The 19,891-nt window shown below is 36.5% G+C and overlaps 1 protein-coding gene across 1 annotated transcript; it reads left to right on the top strand.

Annotated features, from left to right (window-relative positions):
- Positions 1-697: 697 nt before the first annotated feature.
- On the top strand, positions 698-18,418 carry LOC306875259 (uncharacterized protein; the record flags this gene model as incomplete). Its single annotated transcript, XM_079425737.1, has 12 exons — positions 698-863; positions 1,075-1,277; positions 1,358-1,484; positions 6,700-6,794; positions 6,907-7,087; positions 7,491-7,588; positions 13,461-13,710; positions 13,876-14,078; positions 14,150-14,276; positions 14,898-14,992; positions 15,279-15,459; positions 16,983-18,418. The coding sequence occupies 12 exons, from the start codon at positions 698-700 to the stop codon at positions 17,108-17,110; spliced, it is 1,854 nt and encodes a 617-aa protein (XP_079281863.1). The 3' UTR covers positions 17,111-18,418.
- Positions 18,419-19,891: the final 1,473 nt, after the last annotated feature.

Genomic DNA, 19,891 nt, shown 5'->3' with positions numbered 1-19,891 from the left:
TCCTCGCGCCTCCCCGTTCTGCATATTTCGTATGTATCTCTTATCACGTACAACATTTGTTCTATTCGACTGTAGCCCTGCGAAGTGGACATGACAGGATATTCCACCATGATTCCAGTTCGAAACGAGTGTATGGCTTTGTCCAAATACCCACACTTGCAGTCTTTGCACTTGACCACTTGACTACTTAAATGACGTATTTCCTGTGTTTGGCCCAAGTGTTCAAGTGAGGATGAAGACCACAAGTGTGTGTTGAACTTTTCATTACCTGATGGGACACACTTATGGTGTTGTAAAAATGCAAGTTTACACAGTTTTATTTTAAATACTTTGCATTTTAAAATCAACTTCTAAATGTCTGTTCAGTAGTCCCTATAACATGACACAATTTAATTTGTGGTGCTTCTAATTAAATGATAAAAGCAGGGTACTGAACTTTACATTTATATTTGTGATATTGTTGGCCTTCTGACCATCACTATTACATTGATCTACAAAGGCAGATAATTAAGAATTAGGTTAAAGTAACAAATCCAAAGGTTAGCAATGAACTATGCAAAAGGAAATAACATTTTAACCGACTGTTGTGTAACAGCTCTTTTCTCACTGACATCATGTCTTGGATAAATCAAGGTGTTCTCAGCTATTTACACTCTTTACCAGTGTTGACTTCATTTGGGTCGGTAAGATCTCAAACATGGCTCAGCAGGAATACAAAATGCTTGGTGACAAAATGTTCACCTACAAAGGAACTGTCATAACTTTGGCAGACAATCATGATCTTACTCCAGAATATATTGACAGTTTAGAGGATTTTGAAACAAAGGATGATGATGTTTTTGTTGTTACCTTCCCCAAATCTGGTGAGTGAGATGTTAGTCTATGTTTATGAAATGTCTATTTAAAATTACCTCTGTAGTTAAACTTTTAGTTTACTCTGACTTTACCACTGTTTGAACTAGCGGAAAAGTGTGTATGCATTAGCATATAAATGTTTAAGGTAATGACAAAATGTTTAACATTATTCAATCTAGCCCCTAGTATTTTATTTTTGACTCAACATCACTCTCTCAGGTACGATATGGACCCAACGGATCATGACCTTAATATATGCTGAAGATTTCCCAGACAAAGCCAACCAAATCACCCATGACCAGATGCCGTGGCTAGAGTATCGAGCAATGGAGAAAAATTACAACACACGTCCATCTCCAAGACTCTTCTGCTCCCATTTACTCCAGCCGCTGATGCCCAAAATGCTGCAAAGAAAAGGAAAAGTGTGTATGCATTTATCAATCGTTTAATGAACTCTCATGATGTCATGAAACTTTTTTAATAAGTCTGTCTTTGCTGTCAGGTCATCTATGTCATGAGAAACCCTAAAGACATCATGGTGTCATATTTCCATTTTTCCAACAACATGAAAAACCTGGATTCTTCCAAGAACTTCGATGAGATGCTGGAAAAATTCTTCACCGGATGGAGTAAGAGCCAAAACTAATAGACTATATATATATATATATATATATATATATATATATATATTTTTTTTTTGGTGGAAATTTGATGCTTAATATAAATACAAAAAAGTTTAAAACAGTGTGCGTGTATGTGTATATATATATATATATGCTTAATCACATATTAATCGCACACAATTGACAAATTACCCACCCAATATAATTTAAAGCTATTATTACATTAAAGCGATATTCCAAAAATTAGTGGGGGGTTTTTTCATAATTTTTGGGTGAAACATCTCTTTAATTAGCTTTTTTATTAATATAGATTTTTTTTGTTTTTACATTTGTTATTAATATGTACAAATAAATTTAATTTTTAAAGGGGTCATATGCTGCTTTTTTTTTAAAGATCATTATTTTGTGTATTTGGTGTAACAGAATATGTTGACTTGCTTTAATGTTCAAAAAACACATTATTTTTCAAATACTGTACATTATTGTAGGTCCTCTATGCCCCGCCTCTCTCAAACGTGTCGTTTACTACAAAGCTCCTCTTTCCAACAAGTGCAGTCTGTTCTGATTGACCAACTGACCCAGTCCATTGTGATTGGCCGAACACCACAAGCACTCGTTGGAAATGTAACGCCCCTTTCCATAATCGCGAGCTTCAGCTTTCAAAATACATGTAAAGACAGTTAATAATGTCCTTAGTTTTACCATCAGTTCAAGCCCGAAAGGGGAACAGAGTCGCGTGACAGACACAGTGATGAAGCTGGTACGTGTTTGTACACAAGACGCGGTTAAGACAGCTAACTCCACTGTGATGTGATCTCTCTCTCTCTCTCTCACACACACACACACGACGTGCAAAACTCTGCATTTGAACAGTCAATAGCAAATACTTAAGCTAATAACAAAACATACTTGCAGTCACTGATTCAGAAGCACCAGATTGTCATAGCAAAGTCAGAATTACCTCATTTCCTAGGTTCACGAAACTGTTGTGCATAATAAACTTTATTTTGTATAGCACCTTTAAAAGTTACATCTCAAAGTGCTTTACCAAGGCATACAGAAAAAATACATTGAGATTGACAATCAGAGAAACATATCACATATATGCTAACCAGAAAAAATAAGTTTTAAGAGAAGATTTAAAAACACTAAGGGATTCAGCCTGTCTAATTTCAGTAGGGAGAGAATTCCAGAGTTGTGGTGCCACAGAAGAGAAGGCCCGGTCACCCATAGAGGGTAAACGAGTTACAGGAATGGTTAAAAAGCCTGAATCAGATGAGCGAAGATTACGCCTTGGGGTGTAGACAGTTAAAAACTGCGTTGCTCTTCTGTTGTAAGCAATCTTAATAATTTCTAATTGCATCTACTTTCAGAAGACCAAATAAAGTGCTTTTGCTTTCGCATAGTGTCTCCCTGACATGGCTGCATCAACTCTACTGCAGTTACTGAAACCACGCCGCCTTTCTTTGCATGAACATTTGGGCGGCATTACGCAAATATTTCCACATCGTGATGTAGACGTGGGGGCGTGTTTGTATGAGCCGTTTTAGGAGGGGAGAGCCATTCAGAGTCTTAACTTTGAATATCTCTTTGGTTTTGAGACTTTAGTCTTTGCAACTTCAGGGATCTTATCTATGCGCAATCAGCTTGTAACACTCCAAAGAGAAAGGAAAACTTGAAATCTCATCATATGACCCCTTTAAATATATAATACTCTAAATAGGAAACTAAAACTGCCAGTAGGTGGCAATAAATATCTTTATGAATAAGACATTGAGTCATGCATTCATTCGATTCATTCAAAAATGAAGTGGCCCAAATTACACACTTCGTGTGCACTTACGGTCTTGTGGACTTACAATGGCCGCTGGTGTGCATGTCCATGAGACCGTAGGGTATCCCATTTGTCATTTTAACTTTCAGAAGGATGCTCGCAAGCACCCCCTTTATGGCCACCATGCGCCCTCAATGGGCACTTCTGCTGAGCCCACAAAGGGGCGAGCTCTGCGGCAGACTTCTACCTGACAGTCAAAGTGCAATTATGTCACGTGGACTTGGAGGAAGCCCACAAGGGTTTAGGATGCAATGTGGGACAGGGACTTACTTGGAGATGCAAAACAGTTCTGCCATGGCTTTAAAGGTAATATTCACATTGGCAAAACTGAACAAAAATAAACAGTATAGTGTCTTAATATAACACAATATTAAGTTCTCATTTATTAAACCGTTGTATAAAATATCACATTTGGGACAAAAACAGCACTCCCGTGGGGGCGTTAATTGCGTTAAATCGACAGCCCTAATATTCAAGTTGAAAATCTTTACTTGCATACATTAGTCATGTTTCCATCCACCTATTTTTATGCGCATAAATTCTAAAAATGCATATAAAAAAACTTATGCACACATTTGAGTAGGATAAACGTTTTATCCGATAAGAAAAATGCGATGGAATGATGGAAACTATGATGGAAACATACAGGTTCACGAGTTCACCCTTACATCTAATCTGATAGCAAATAGTAAGCATATTTTGGTGTGCTGTCCTGGGGGAGGGCTCCGAGCCCGGAATATGGCCCGAACCCAGAAAACTCCCCCTATCCTTAATATGGGATAAAGACAGATTAGGGGTGAGGAGTTGGGGTGGAGGAGGGATGCCGGGAAACTGTCAATGGACAGAGGTAGGCAGGCTGCATATATATATACACACACGTATTGTGCTCATTAGGATAGTTAGCCAAACGAGTTGCACCTGCGCCAAATTAGTTGATTACCTGATCGTGCTCCTCCCGAACCTTGTTAATAAAACATCATATAAATTCCTCTGCACATCGGAAAAGACATGTGACTTTGCGCTATGAGACAGGATAATTTGACTAGCAGCGGAACGATCTCGTTCACAGCATCTATATGTTGTTATGGTCATTCTGAAATGCCTGAGCAAAGTCTGTCGTCAAAGTATTTCTGTGTAATTACTGTTTTACACGTCTGCGTTCCCAAACAGCTGGCACTCGCCCCCGAAAGCAATGACAGCATTTATTGTTTCGTCTGCTCACTCTAAGGCTCAAGTAATGTATCATATATGAAAATTATTATTTTCAGTAGCTTCTACTAGTTTTCTTGGTGATAATTAGTGCCAGTTTACCAGGAAGTGACTATTTTGTTCTCGTTGACCCATTGGATGCAAACTTTATTTGCGCTTTATTTGCGAATGTTTTATGCCATATTCCAGTTTCGCGCACAAGTTTAATTTCAATATTTGGATGGAAACCTAGCTATTGAGTAAATCGTTAAGAACAAAATGGCGTGACTGTCCAACTGAAACCAATATCAACAACGCACTGAGGACTGAAAATCAAAGGAAAATCTGAAATTCAGGCTGATCAAACTTTCGATATCGATTCTCAAAAGCCACGAATAAATCTTTTCCGGTATTTATTTCAGCAAACATTTAAAACAGGATCTGACTAATGTGAATCTTAGCATTAGTCTTTTCCACTAGATGTCACCCACTTACCTTGCATGATGTTACAACAGAAAGCCTGTCATTCATTCAGTGCTTATCATGGCGGATATGGTGTTGACAAGAACCAAGAACAAAGCAATATGCGTGATTTGCAATGCTCAGCTAAAATTCTATAGTAATACTATAAATATGTGGAAGCATTTGACATCACACGTAAAGGCGCCATGATTTCTGCAATGAATGAATGAATCAATGGCGGATGGCGCAACGCAGTTTTATTTAAAGCGTGGGCGACGCTTGCAGGGTTTTCAGCTTCTGCCGTCTATCTATATGACGATATGAACACACGAATACTCTCCAGCTGCTCTGCCTCTGAGAGATAACATTTTACCGTTTAATTTGAGAAAACTACCATCATATCACATACACAGCAGCTGCAAGTTCTTCACGGCAACCCGTCAAAATAAGTTTGCTTTTTAACGTGTAGAAACTGTCAGAAATATATTACTATTTAGTGGTCTTAAGTGCTACTACTACTTATAAATATTAATAAATCTTTATTTTTAAAGGAATAATCACATTTGTTTTCTTTTTTTTATTTTACCCTATGTTGTGCAGCACTTTGTTTGCCAAAAAATAAAATGGTTTCGCTTTCATTTGATTAGGGTAAATTAAATGTTTTATAACTTCATCTGATTACCAGAAAAAATTAAGAACGTTTTATTAGGCCCTATTATTGTTTAAAAATAGGACCCTTTAAAAAAAAAAGAATTGGTTTAAAATACAGGCCTGTGGCTTTTAATTTCTTTTTATTAATTCACCATTTGTAAACCGATGTTTACAAATCTTTTTTTTATTTATCTTTTTTTAAGAAATATCAATAGCATTTGTATTAAAACCATATTAACTGAATGTAAGCAAAAAAAATTGAGAATCGAGAGCTATCGAATCGGGACATCTGAATCGATACCCAGCGCTATAGTCTTTTCTTCAAGGACAACAATTGTACGTTTTTTGATTCATGCACCCTTTACTAAAATGAATGTGCCTTGTTGAAGCACCCCCAGATTATCACCAATCCTCCACCAAATTTCACAGTTCTTGTAGGCACCTCCAGGATTCCGTCTAACTATTAGATGACCAGATGTTATGCAAAGCTTAAAATTAGTCTCATTAGAGAAGATGGCCTTACTCCAGTCCTCTACAGTCCAACACTTATGGCCTTTTGCAAACCTCAGCCTGGCTTTTCTTTGCTTCTCATTGATGAAGGGCTTTTTTCTAGATTTGCAAAACTTCAGCCCTGCCCCTAGAAGCCTGTTTCAAACAGGGCCACTGCTGGCCAAATGGGTCCCCAAAGCAGAATTGTATTGTTGCGCCCCTCCCCCAAATTTTATGGAAGTAAAAAAAAAAAAAAAATAGCAAAGTATAACTTTAATAAAATATAAAAGTAAATAAATAAATAATGTAATTACATTGCAATATTTACTAATTACAATTGTAGCTCTACACAGTTACCTATATGACTTTAATACAGCCGAAGCTAATGTTTGACAGTCATCTTTATAGTGTTGAATAGACCAATTACATATTGGTGGGTGGAGTTAGTGTAAATTGCCTCTGCCAACAAGGTGGGCTATTTGCACTTAGTGTAAATAGACACTGATATATCAATCAGTGTAGGTTATGGTAAAAGAAAAAAGGGCCTTAAAACTGCAACAAAGTATAAAAAACACTAATGTTGTGTCTGGTTTGTAGTGATTGGTGGCTGTTGGTTTGACCATGTTAAAGGATGGATCACAAATAAAGACAAATACGACATCCTGATCCTTACTTATGAAGAAATGATCAAGGTGAGACTGGTTTGGTTTATGACCCTTTGACCTTTCCATCAAAAGTTATTGTATTTCTCTTTGGATATACCATATATGAATATCTATATGAAATGTACAAATCTTTTATAAGGACCTCAGATCCGTGGTTGTGAAAATCTGTGAGTTTGTGGGAAAGAATCTGTCAGATGCAGCGATAGATAAAGTGGTGGAAACAGCCACATTCAAGCACATGAAGAATGACCCCTTGGCCAACTATGAATTCCTTCCTCAGAATATGACTGACCATCCAAAAGGACTCTTTTTGCGCAAAGGTCAGACCAAATTGAAAAATTAAAGGGTTAGTTCACCCCAAAATGAGAATTGTCATTAATTACTCCCCCCTCATCTCCTTCCAAACCCATAAGACCTTTGTTCATCTTCAGAACACAAATTACAATATTTTTGATCAAATCTGAGAGTTCTCTGACCCTCCGTAGACAGCAATGTAGCTGCTATGTTCCTAGGTCCAGAAAGCTCTAGGATTTCATCAAAGGTATCTTAATTTGTGTTGAGAAGATGAACAAAGTTCTTACGGGTTTGGAACAACATGAGGGTGAGTAAATAACGACAGAATTTGCATTTTTGAGTGAACTATCCCTTTAAATGTGATAATTGTGAGACATAAGCTGTAATAGGAAAATGTTATATTAATGTTTTCAATCTGCTGTGTTACAGGAACAGTTGGTGAATGGAAGGGCTCTTTAACTGTGGCTCAGAGTGAATGTTTTGACCGCGTCTACCATGAAAGAATGAAGGACGTACCTCTTAACTTTGTACCTTTGTATGGCTGAAAACTCAAGCTGTGATATCCCATCCATTATACAGTCTAATAAAGATAAAACACTATTACAATAATAAAGGAAATTGTGAAAAATATATATATATTTGTTTGCTTTTTATTGCTAAAACTGAACCTTTTCATCCAGGGTTCATCTTTTCACTGACAGAAAAGGTTAGTATTTCAATGTTCATGAGCATGCAAGTAAGTTCACTCAAAAATGAAAACAGCAATTAAGTAAAATACTTGTCTTGAAACTCTCAACCAATTTCTCTACAAATTTACTTCTCGGTGGTGTAGGATTTGTTATATTAGGCCTAGAATATAGATCACAATCTGAACTCGGATCGTCTCAGTGAAGTTTGCTAATCCCAGTCACTTTGCATGATAGGCTCTCCAGAGGAAGGATTAGGTGAGCCATGTGTGGGAAAAGAAAAGTGGCTCGAAAAGAAAGAGGAGAGCCACGCTTGACAAACCTGACAATCTGCGTTTCAAACTTAGGTTCCATGTAAGACTAAATCTAGATGTGTATCACACACTCAACCACACACATTAAGAATGTTACTATCATGTTGGACTACTCATATGTAACTACCATAAATAGTTGGCTAGTTTAAGCTAAGGTACGTGCTTATTTGAAAATGCCTATAAAAGCAACATGGTCCAAATGATTCAGTTCACCAGCGAACTGTTCAGATGGAATCACGAACCGATTCAGGAGTAATTAATGGAAGTGATCGATTGAAAAGAACCAACTCAAAAGAGCGATCCTCTGTAGCTCTGATTATAACCAGCTGACAGAAAATACAGGACACGTGAATTGCCGAGACCAGAGAGTAAGTTAAATATATAGACCCGTGGATTGCAAAAGCTGCTAGTTTTGAATTCTGGTACAAAAATGGCGTATGAAAAGTGAACCTAGGCTATATCACAAATGAAGCATATAACATACTGTATCTTGCATCGAACAAATTAAAAGTATTTTTAATATTATGAAATGTGTTAGCAAATATCAAACATTTTAAGTAATACGTGGTTCATTCAGCATGTGATCATTTAAAAACCACCAATTTCTAATTATTAAAAAAATAAAAGTACTATATACAGTATTTAACAAACTATATTTCTTAATATTTATACAAATATTTTTATGAGAATTACTAGAGTCTGTAAGCCATTGTAGCACTATTTCAGTTTTCACCATGGTATAAAATGATAATTGCACTGCAATATGAAAAGACATTGCCCAGTTTCTGATTACTTTATAAGCAAGCAGACCAGGGACACCAGTCCTACAAATGACAACTCTGCTTCATCTTCTGATGATGCTGTTCAACTGGATGCAACATCTAACCCGATTGATCTCCATCAATTGTCTTTTATATCACTCCTGTTCCTGCATCCAGCACAGCTGAAACCTGCTGCAGGGATCTTACAAAATAGAATCAACGTATAAATCCTGCTGCACTACTAAGTACAAATACAAGGAACGAGTTCATCACAAAAAAAGAGGTCAGTTCAACCACAGCGGTCCAACGACTTTCCCAGATTGACTTGTGAAACACGGGGAAAACATTTCTGCAAGCAGAGTCACTTTTGCATAATCAGCGGACTGGCACTAAATTAGAAAACGGAATAATCAAAGAGAATCTGGCTCAGTTTCAGATTTTTTTCAACCTAGTGTGGCAGTACAGCTAGACTCCCAGATAAAAGCGAAGCAAAAATACTGTCAAGAGATTCTAATGAAACAACTACTCTTAGGTTTCTGATGTGACAAGGCATCGCTATGGTCAGGAAGGTGTCAGCCTTCACAAGTTAATGTTACTAAGGTCTGATGACTGCTCAGACATCAAACACTGGGCTTAATGACAAGAATTATATGTCTCATGACATAATCAACAAAATGACGAATAGGCCTATAATTTGGCTCAATGTACTGCAAACGGTTTTTGTCTCCCATTCGTGATGGCTTTTTTTATGCAATAGGCTACTCTCGGATGAAACCAAAGATATTTCCAACAAAGAACAACTTGTAACTTTGCTTCACTGGGTGGACGACTCAGGAAAAATTCTTGAAGATTTTTGATTAGCCAAAAACAGACGTTTTGACCCATTGTAATATATCGTCTGAATTGTCCAGAGGACAGGCATACAATGGCACAGCGAACATGTCCAGGTGTCGTGCTGAATTCTGCACCCTGCCAGATTATGCATCCCCTAATATTGGTAGGTGTGGGGGAGGGGTTAGGATTAGGGGTGGGGTTGGGATTAGGCAATCAGGGGTGCAGGGGTGCAGATTTTGGCACAACACCGGTCACTTAAGAAGTGTTGCTGCTCAATTTAAAGAGTGCAATACCGCAGCTGTACATGTGCATTGTTTAGCACATTGCTTAAACTTATTCCTTCAAGACACTGGGAAAAAAAAATGTAAAATGAAAAGAGATGCATTGCAAGAAGTGACTCAATTGATCAAACAGTCTCCATAAAGAAACCCATGCATTTTGAAGCATTAAAAAATGAAATGAAACCCAACACTCAGAATCTGAGATCCCTCTGTCCAATGAGATGGACTCTACGCACTGCTGCAGTCGACAACTATTCTGTTCTGATTACCCTAATGACAGAAATCACAGAAGAATCTCATGAATGTGGTAGGAATTTTGGTCCTTTTAGAAAGATTTGCTGTTTTCGGTCTGCGTCTTTCTTACATGATTTTCTCTCCAAACAAACAGCTATCCATAATTCAATTTGATTTTAATTCACAAGCTTGCAATTCAGTTATGCAGTTTTAATACAGTTTCTTACAACAGGGCATTGTACAAATTATGATTTTAATAGAAAGTTTTCAAAATAAAATGTCAGGCCATGCATAGACTATCTTGTCTGTTTGCAGTTAAATCTAGATTTAATCACACTGGCCACTGAAAACCTCTACATGAACACACTTGTCCAGAAAAAGTGTGGGGAACTAATTTGTTTTATTAAAAGTGTGTTGGGGGAGGGGGAGGGTGTAGTTCCATATTTTTTATAACTGGTTGTAGACCCTTCTGATATTTCTAGATGCTTCAATTCCCAAAAATGACCAGTAGATGATGGCAAACACTGTCGAGTTCAAGTCGCAAGTTCATAAACTTATAATAATTTCAGTAACATATAATTTCAAACCTATCTAAGTCAATGATTTGCTCATTCCCAATAATTACAGCAGAAATATCTTAGTCTAGAGTAAATGGGGGTGGGGCTCTGAATATTATGTTGGGTGGTTTGTAGTGATTGGTGGCTGTTGGTTTGATCATGTTAAAGGATGGATCACAAATAAAGACAAATACAACATCCTGATCCTTACTTATGAAGAAATGATCAAGGTGAGACTGGTTTGGCTCATGAACCTCTGGTCTTTCCATAAAGCTTTATTTTTTTCTCTTTCTTTCTTATTGTACTTCTGTTTGGGTATATATGACTGACTGATGAAATTCACAAATCTTTTATAAGGACCTCAGATCCGTGGTTGTCAAAATCTGTGAGTTTATGGGAAGGAATTTGTCAGACACGACGATTGATAAAGTGGTGGAAACAGCCACATTCAAACACATGATGAAAGACCCCTTGGCCAACTATGAATCCCTTTCTCTGAATGTCACAGACCGTCCAAAAGGACTCTTTTTGTGCAAAGGTCAGACAAAAGTGAAAATAAAGCATCAAGATATAACTATATAAACGTATCACCTTCAATAGTTCATTATTTAACATGGTCTGGGACATCTCAGAATTACATGGCTGAAAACTCAAGACGTGGCATCCATTTAAAGAGAAAACACTATCATGATCATAAAAGGAACATCATTGTTAGTTACACAACAATATCAAAACAGATAAAAATCAGGGAGTAACGAGGATATTTATGGCCTACTGAACTTTACCACATTTGTAGGGTTTCTTTAATGGTCATGTGGTGTAAAAATAAGCCTCCTGGTTACTATTGCTGTTTGTGTACTTTCTGCGAGTATTTCATTCATTCACCTTATTAACAAAGAAAAACCTTTTCTCTTTCTAAGTCTTTTTCATTAAATTGAACTAAATAACTTCTGAAATGAACTGTGGCTTTTCACAATCAAACAGCATATAATTGAATAAAAATGGGTGTCCCCGGGAGCAGGGTTAAAGATCTCTGGATTAAGTTAAAGAAATAGTTCCCCCCCAAAATGAAAATTTGCTAAACATTTACTCACCCTCAAACTATCTAAGATGTATATGAGTTTGTTTCTTTAGTCCATGATCCATAATATCGCTCCTCCAGAGAAAAAGTCTATCCTTTTGTCCTCTCACATTAAAATACACCAACATATTTGTCTAGAGCCATTTTGGACTATTTTCACATGTAAAAGGTACTTGATCTGTATAGGCCTATATATTTCTCTCCTGATTCAGATGAGAAGACTTTTCAGAAAGTATGAACTTGTATTTTAGCCGTAAAATTTTCCAAATGTTCCGATGAAGAAACAAATGCATCTGTGTTTTGGGTGGCCTGAGGGTGAGTACATTTAAGCAAATTTTCATTTTTGGGTGATCTATTCTTTAGCAATTAATTGAAGTGAAATACTTCCTCGACTCTGGCTTGTCTATCAAACCTAACGATCCCCATTAAAAAACCCAGGCTCCAAGTAAGGCTATAGGGTGACCAGATGTTCCTGTTTTCTGGAGACAACCTGGGTTTTTGGTGTCTGTTAACAATAATTCAATAAATCAATTATTCCTTACATAAAGAACAGAGCCTCTACTTTTAAACACAAACAATCACTTTTTGTTTAAAATTTTGTATAAAAATATTTTTTTTTCAACACTTGAATGTAGGTAAGTTTCATAAAAAAACAAAAAAAACAAAATATATATATATATCTGTGTGTGTGTGTGTGTGTGTGTGTGTGTGTGTGTGTGTGTGTGTGTATACATATAAGTAAACAAAACCCTATGCAGTAAGTTGAGGGCTTTAATTTATAATTAATTGAATAATATTTTTTTTATTATTATTTAAATAAAACTGGTTGTAGACCCTTCTGATATTTCTAAGATCCTCCAGTTCCCCAAAATGACCAGTAGGTGTCAGCAAACACCGTCAAGTCCAAGTCGCAAGTCCATAAACATAATAGTGACAGATCATTTCAAACCTTAAAACTCCTGTTTGTTTGTGTTTTAATGGAGGTATGGCAGTGTGCATCATCTCTATAACTGCTTCATAGTCTTATCTACATTCAAAACTGCAAACAAGTGTTTTTATGATGGGGGTAACCTAAGACAAAGCCCTAGAGAATAAACTTTCTTAAACTGCCCTCATCTCTTATTTTAATATTGCGATAAATCTTTTCAAACCTAAAACTAAGTCAACAAGCTGCTCATGTTCTTGAAACTTCTGCGAATCACAGCTTATTAATTCAATAAACCAGCACTACCAGTTTCTGTAAATAAAATGTTAAAACAAGAAGCTTTGCAATAATTACAGCAGAAATATCTTATCCTGCAGTATATGGGAGGCCTCTAAATATTGTTTTGGACAACAGGGACCTTTTACATCAAAAAGGTTGAGAACCACTGATCTAGAATATTACTGAAAGTATAAATATGGAACAAATGCAATGAAAATCTGTGCATTACAGCAGTCTTTGCATTTATATTTGTGATCTTGTTGGCCTTATGAACTTTACTATTACATTTTGGCAAGTGTAAATAGACACTCCTTTACGTTTATGAACACAGACTGATAACACAGATTTACGATAAAGCAACAAGTCCAAAGATTGGCCATGAAGTGTGCAAATTTAATCATGCTTTGACTGTTGTGTAACAGCAAAGATAAGCTATTTTCCCAGTGAAATCCGGTCTTGGATATATCAAGGTCTTCTCCACAATTACACTCTTTACTAGTATTGTTGGTTTGCCTCGGTAAGATCTCAAACATGGCTCAGCAGGAATACAAAATGCTTGGTGACAAAATGTTCACCTACAAAGGAACTGTCATAACTTTGGCAGACAATCACGATCTTACTCCAGAATATATTGACAGTTTAGAGGATTTTGAAACAAAGGATGATGATGTTTTTGTTGTTACCTTCCCCAAATCTGGTAAGATGTATGTATAAGATAAATTTCCTCTGTAGTCAAACTTTCTGCATACTTTGACTTTGACTTATCATTAGCACATGAATGTTCAAGGTAATAACATAAATATTTAACATTATTCAGTCGAACCCAGTGTATTTTATAACTGACTCTACGCCGCTCTCTCAGGTACGGTGTGGACCCAACGGATCATGACGTTAATATACGCAGAAGATTTCCCGGACAAAGCCAACCAAATCACATACGAGCAGATGCCCTGGATAGAATATCGGATAACAGGGAAAGATTACAACACACGTCCATCTCCAAGACTCTTCTGCTCCCATTTACTCCAGCCGCTGATGCCCAAAATGCTGCAAAGAAAAGGAAAAGTGTGTATGCGTTCATCAGATGATGGCTTGATGTTATGAACAGGTGTTTATACGTCTGTCTTTGCTGTCAGGTCATCTATGTCATGAGAAACCCTAAAGACGTCATGGTGTCATATTTCCATTTTTCCAACAACATGAAGCACCTGGATTCTTCCGAGAACTTCGATGAGACGCTGGAAAAATTCTTCACCGGATGGAGTAAGAGCCAAAACATTATAGCCTAAGTCTATATATCAATTCTTTGCAAAACAGATGAAATACATGAAGACTGGTTTTTTGTTGTTGTTGTTTTTTTTAAGTTTTGTGGACAGATGGTTGACAGTGAGAACCTTCTGAAGGTATTTCTGAAGACTATGCAGTACTCTGAAGTAGTATGCAGTTCTGAAAAACAGTGGCACAGGACTGAAGTGTTCCTGATTATTTAATTCTTGATTTAACACCTTCAAGTCTTTTGCAGCTGATACCTTTTCTTCTCAACTTGTGACCCTGTTGCCTCACTGACCAATTTCTATAATCTAAATCTCTCAATTTTACCTGTAAAACAAAACCGGTTTAATTACTATGCACATTTAATATAAAGTGTTTTAATTTTCATCCCTCATTATATATATATATATATATATATATATATATATATATATATATATCTTATAAATGATATATAATGAATGATAGTTAAGATTAATGTGATTTGGAATTAGTAAAATGTGCTATAATTTTTATATATACTTCTCAGTGTAGGTTAACTTAATACAAAAATAAAGGGTCTTGAACCTGTTGTGAAGTTTGAAAAACACTAATGGTGTGTCTGGTTTGTAGTGATTGGTGGCTGTTGGTTTGACCATGTTAAAGGATGGATCACAAATAAAGACAAATACAACATCCTGATGCTTACTTATGAAGAAATGATCAAGGTGAGACTCTTTGACTTTTCCATCAAACTTTCTTTGGAGTTATTGTACTTCACTTGTGTGTGTGTGTGTGTGGGGGGGGGGGCTGTTGAATGGTGGTGATTACACCTCAGGTGTGCATTATTTTCTAATAATTACATGGGCTGCATATACTAGTTAGCTGGGGGTTTTTTTTAGCTTGCACTGTCTTTCCTTATTGGTCATTATGTTTGTGTGTCATTATCATGTGTATTACAGTTTGGTGTCATCTGTCTTATATATATAATGAGATGCACAATTCCTTTATCAGGACCTAAGATCCGTGGTTGTGAAAATCTGTGAGTTTGTGGGAAAGAATCTGTCAGATGCAGCAATTGATAAAGTGGTGGAGGCAACCACGTTCAAGCACATGAAGAAAGACCCCCTGGCCAACTACGAATCCCTTTCTCTGTCTGTCACGGAGCATCCAAAAGGACTTTTTTTGCGCAAAGGTAAGACAAGCAGTGTCAAATAACGCATCAAGATAAAAATATATAAATGTATCACCTTTATGTTAATAAAAATTGTACATGTATTCTCACCATTATTTAAACGTTAATTATTAAATGTAAAAAGTCTGATATCAATAGCAATGGGGAAATGTTATATTAAAGGGTTCACCCAAAAATAAAAATTCTGTCATTCTTTCGTTCCAAACCCGTAAGACCTTTGTTCATCTTCAGAACACAAATCGTGGTACTCTCATGAATGACAGCGGAGAATGACCTGGAAGAGAAGAAATCATTTAATAAAGTCATTATTTTTGTTTTCTTTGCACACAAAAAGTACACAGCAAAAAATTCAGTGAAATTAACTCTCCTGGAAGTACATGTGTGACCACACTGAAGAGTGTGAAAGTGTTAAATTAACACTGAAGCAGAGTTTAAGTTAATGAGGTAATTAAGAGATTCATTGAGTGATGATTGACCATTTTTGAAGACACCTGATGTTAACGAGCAGAATTACCTAAGAAGAAAATCACAATTTTAGCGGTCCGTGTTTGCTTTAGTTGGGCTCTTGACCCTTACATTTTTAAAGTTAGATTTTGCTTGGCTACTGTAACCGAGTTATAACAGGTTTGTTCAAAAATCTTTGAAAAGAATCTTTTATTTAGACAAAAAACATCAAGAATCAACCTGTGAATCTCAACAACGGTGACAATTAAAAAAAATCATGGTGCAGTGCATTCTGGGTGCCAACAATCAATTTCATCCATGGCTCCCATGATGCATTGCGGCATGAATAAATTATTAGCTGAATTGTCTTAGTAATTTCCTTACTTAGTAATATTTCTTAGTAATATTCTTACTATTTTATTTTTGTTTGTTTTCTAATGTTTAGAGTTGATCTGTTTTCTGAATATGTTTGTCACCGTTGTTGAGATTCTGATTCTTGATGTCTGTGTATGCCTAAGACAAGTTTTTTTTTTTTTTTTTTAATTATCAAAACAACTTTCAAGGAATCCTTTTCATTAGTGGATACTGTTGAATCACAGGACTGCTATAATCAACAAGGTAAATCTGACTTTTGTAAGCTTTTGCCTAAATGAGTTTGGTGGTTCAGGTCAAATGATTGTTATGTGTCTTCAGTAATGGTCAATCATCATTCAATGGATCTCTTAATTACCTCTTTAACTTTAACTCTGCTTCAGTGTTATTTTAACACTCTTATTTTAATACTTTTACGCTCGAGTGTGGTCTCACGTGTACTCCCAGGAGAGTTAATTTCACTCTGGATTTTTTGCTATGTATTCTCATAGCTGATGTCACATGGACTATTTTATCAATGTCCTCACTACCTTTCTGGGTCTTGAATGTGGAGTGTTGCTGTCTATGGAGGGTCTGAAAGCTCTCAGATTTCATCAAGAATATCTTTGTGTTCTGAAAATGAATGAAGGTGTAATGGGTTTTGAACCACATGAGGGTAATTAATAACAGAACTATCCCTTTAATGTTTTCAACCTGCTGTGTTACAGGAACAGTTGGGGACTGGAAGAACTGTTTAACTGTGGCTCAGAGTGAATGTTTTGACCGCGTCTACCAGGAAAGAATGAAGGACGTACCTCTTAACATGGTCTGGGACATCTCAGAATTGCAGGGATGAAAACTCAAGACGTGGCATCCATTTTGCTAACTAATAAAGATAAAACACAATCATGATCATAAAAGGAAGGCATAATTTGAATGGGTGTGTTGGTTACATGACCATATCAACTTTGTGGTGTGAAAAATGAATTTTAAAAGTCCAAATGAAGAATTCAGATGCAAAAGCCTCTAAATACGCCTGACGTTTGTCTTTAAAATTTGCATTTTTTTTCTGGCTACTATGTATAGGTTTCTATGTAAGTACTGATATTTCTGAATGGTTTAAAGCTGGGATTTAGCGTATTTGAAGTCAAATATAGGCTACTTTATGAGCATATACTATTCATCTAATTTTTGATCAAGATAGCTTTTTGAAGCTTTTGCATTGGAACTCTTCAAATATTCTAATGAGGGGTTTTTTTTTCATTTGGCCCTTGTCTTTTTCTTTAATTTTTTTATTTTTAGATTCACTTCAATAGAGTGGTGGAACTATGATGTCACTTTGTAGGCAAATTTGAGTCAATGGGTTTTTTGAATGGGATTTTGGTTAAATCCCTTAAATAAGGTCCGTGGTTTACACAGGCTCAATATACTTTCACGTTTTATTCTACGACATAAAACACACCAGTTACCCCACTCGTGATTTTTTTAAAGCTGTTACGTTTCTTTAAAAAGACTGTTGCTAACAAGTTGCTAAATGGGACTACAGGCGCTGCCGGAGACATTCAACGTCATCACGCCGAACAGGAACTCATTCTAACCCGCTTTTACAGTCTCGTGCTCTTTTGGATTAAAGTTCATCCAGAGTAAATAATTATCATGGAAAATGTTTCTAAAAAATAAGTTTAAAAGTGGTCGGAAACATTATGGTGGTGAGGTTGAAGGAGAGCGACCGTGGTGCTGTAGTTCGTTTATAGCCTAATGTTAGCTTTTTAGTTCTGGCGCTTGTATTTAGGCTTCAAAATTAATAAAATTTGTATTACTTTGTAAAGATTATCTCGATGGTCAAAACGTGTAAGTTTCATGAACTATGATTGAACACAGAGCTTATTTTTTGCGATTATCCAAAAGCCTATGGGAAAATCCTATAGGGTTTTTGTCGAGGGAACCAGTTTCATGCTAACAGCCGATCCGCCTACAGAGTGACGTCATAGTTCCCCCACTGTCATGTGGTGTAAAAAAAAGAATAAGCATCCCAAGTTTATTCGTTTACTTCCTGTGAGTGATTCATTCATTCAGCTTATTTACAAAGAGCAATCTTTTCTCTTTGTAAATCTTTTCACCAAAATAAATCTGAAAATAATTTATGACATGAACTGTGACTTTTCACACTCAGATTAAAGGGGGGGGGGGGGGGGCTATGCTGTTTTATGTATGTTGAGTTATTTACACCGTTAAAGAGTTGGATTATTTTGCTAAACATGGCCAAAGTTTCACAACACGATTTGGACATATAACTGAGTATTTCTGTGCCAAATACACACTTCCGGGATTCTTACAAGTTTCGAAATATATATATATATATTTTTTTTTTTTTGGATCATGGCTCTTCATGAGGCATTTCTCCCGGAAGAGCGCACCGAATTAACGCACTCTTTGACCGAAGCGAGCAAGAGCGCGCCCATTAACGCACTTCATTTGAAAGCACTGCTCGGGACTCGCTCGGGAAGAATGTCTCTAAAGAAGTGTGTTTTTGAACCCAGCGTTACGTAAACAGTGGATGCATTTTGTTTTCCCGGGGCAGCAACGGAGTTTTGCAAGTGTATTTGTTGATTAACGTTTTACAAACAAAGCCCAGTTCCACGCTGGATTTGCACATCGTTTGATACTGAAAGATGCTATAATAACATCCCAGCTATAATAGATCCCGACCATGAATTCGGAAATGCAGACGGTAACTGAAACGGCATCAAATGTCTGTGTTTTGTTTTCAATAGGTGCTCAAGTGCTTGTCACTTTAGCTCCGCCCACGGCACCTGCAGGAGCTCGGCTATTTTCGGAAAGAATTGTAAATCTGTATCTTATGTAAGACTAGATCTAGGTGTGTATCACACACACACACTCATTAAAATGTATCTATGTATGCTGATTCTAGGTAAGACTAAAATGTGTGTAATAGTGATGAGCTAAAACGCCACCCGAATCCGCCGCATCAAATAAATGATCCACCCGTGTAGCACCCTCACCGTCTGGTGAGGGAAGATATTACAATTAATAAAGACACAGGGCACGAAGCTGCTGCTTCATCTTCTGAGTCTGTATTGTTTGAGCAGCTCGCCCCCTCCCCCAGCAGGTGAACGAATCCCAAAGACAGAAGTAATCGATTGTCCATACCAATCTTGGCAGGAAATATTAATCGTTATCCACAAAGATCAGACTTAGTTAATACACAACATAGGTCACACATTAATGACATTTAATCTTTTTTTTTTATATATGATAACTAAAATATATTGAGGAAAAAAAAAAAAATTTTTCTTTTCTCTTTCTTATTTGTACTACCACTACACTCTCCCCGTCAAAATAAATGTCGTCCCGACATTACTCTTTAATTTTTTTTCTTACTTGTTCAAGTTGAAGCTGTGTAATATGTAAATTCTAATTCTAATTTATGTATGCCCTGCATGTTAGCTGTATTTACAGTGCTTCAATAAAGGAACATACTGGATATTGCATAGTTTTTTTGTTTTCTTACAACTGTGACCCCCTTTTTTCCCTATCTCAAGAGTCTTTTCAGTATGCACTTAAATATACTGGCTGATACCATGACACGGGGTAAGTTCATGGTGTGAGGTTCTGC

The sequence above is a fragment of the Barbus barbus genome (genome assembly GCF_936440315.1).
Source record: "Barbus barbus genome assembly, chromosome: 9".
In the NCBI taxonomy this organism is placed as follows: domain Eukaryota; kingdom Metazoa; phylum Chordata; class Actinopteri; order Cypriniformes; family Cyprinidae; genus Barbus; species Barbus barbus.
Note: the sequence above shows the minus strand (reverse complement) of the source record. Positions and strands in the feature narration are given on the sequence as shown.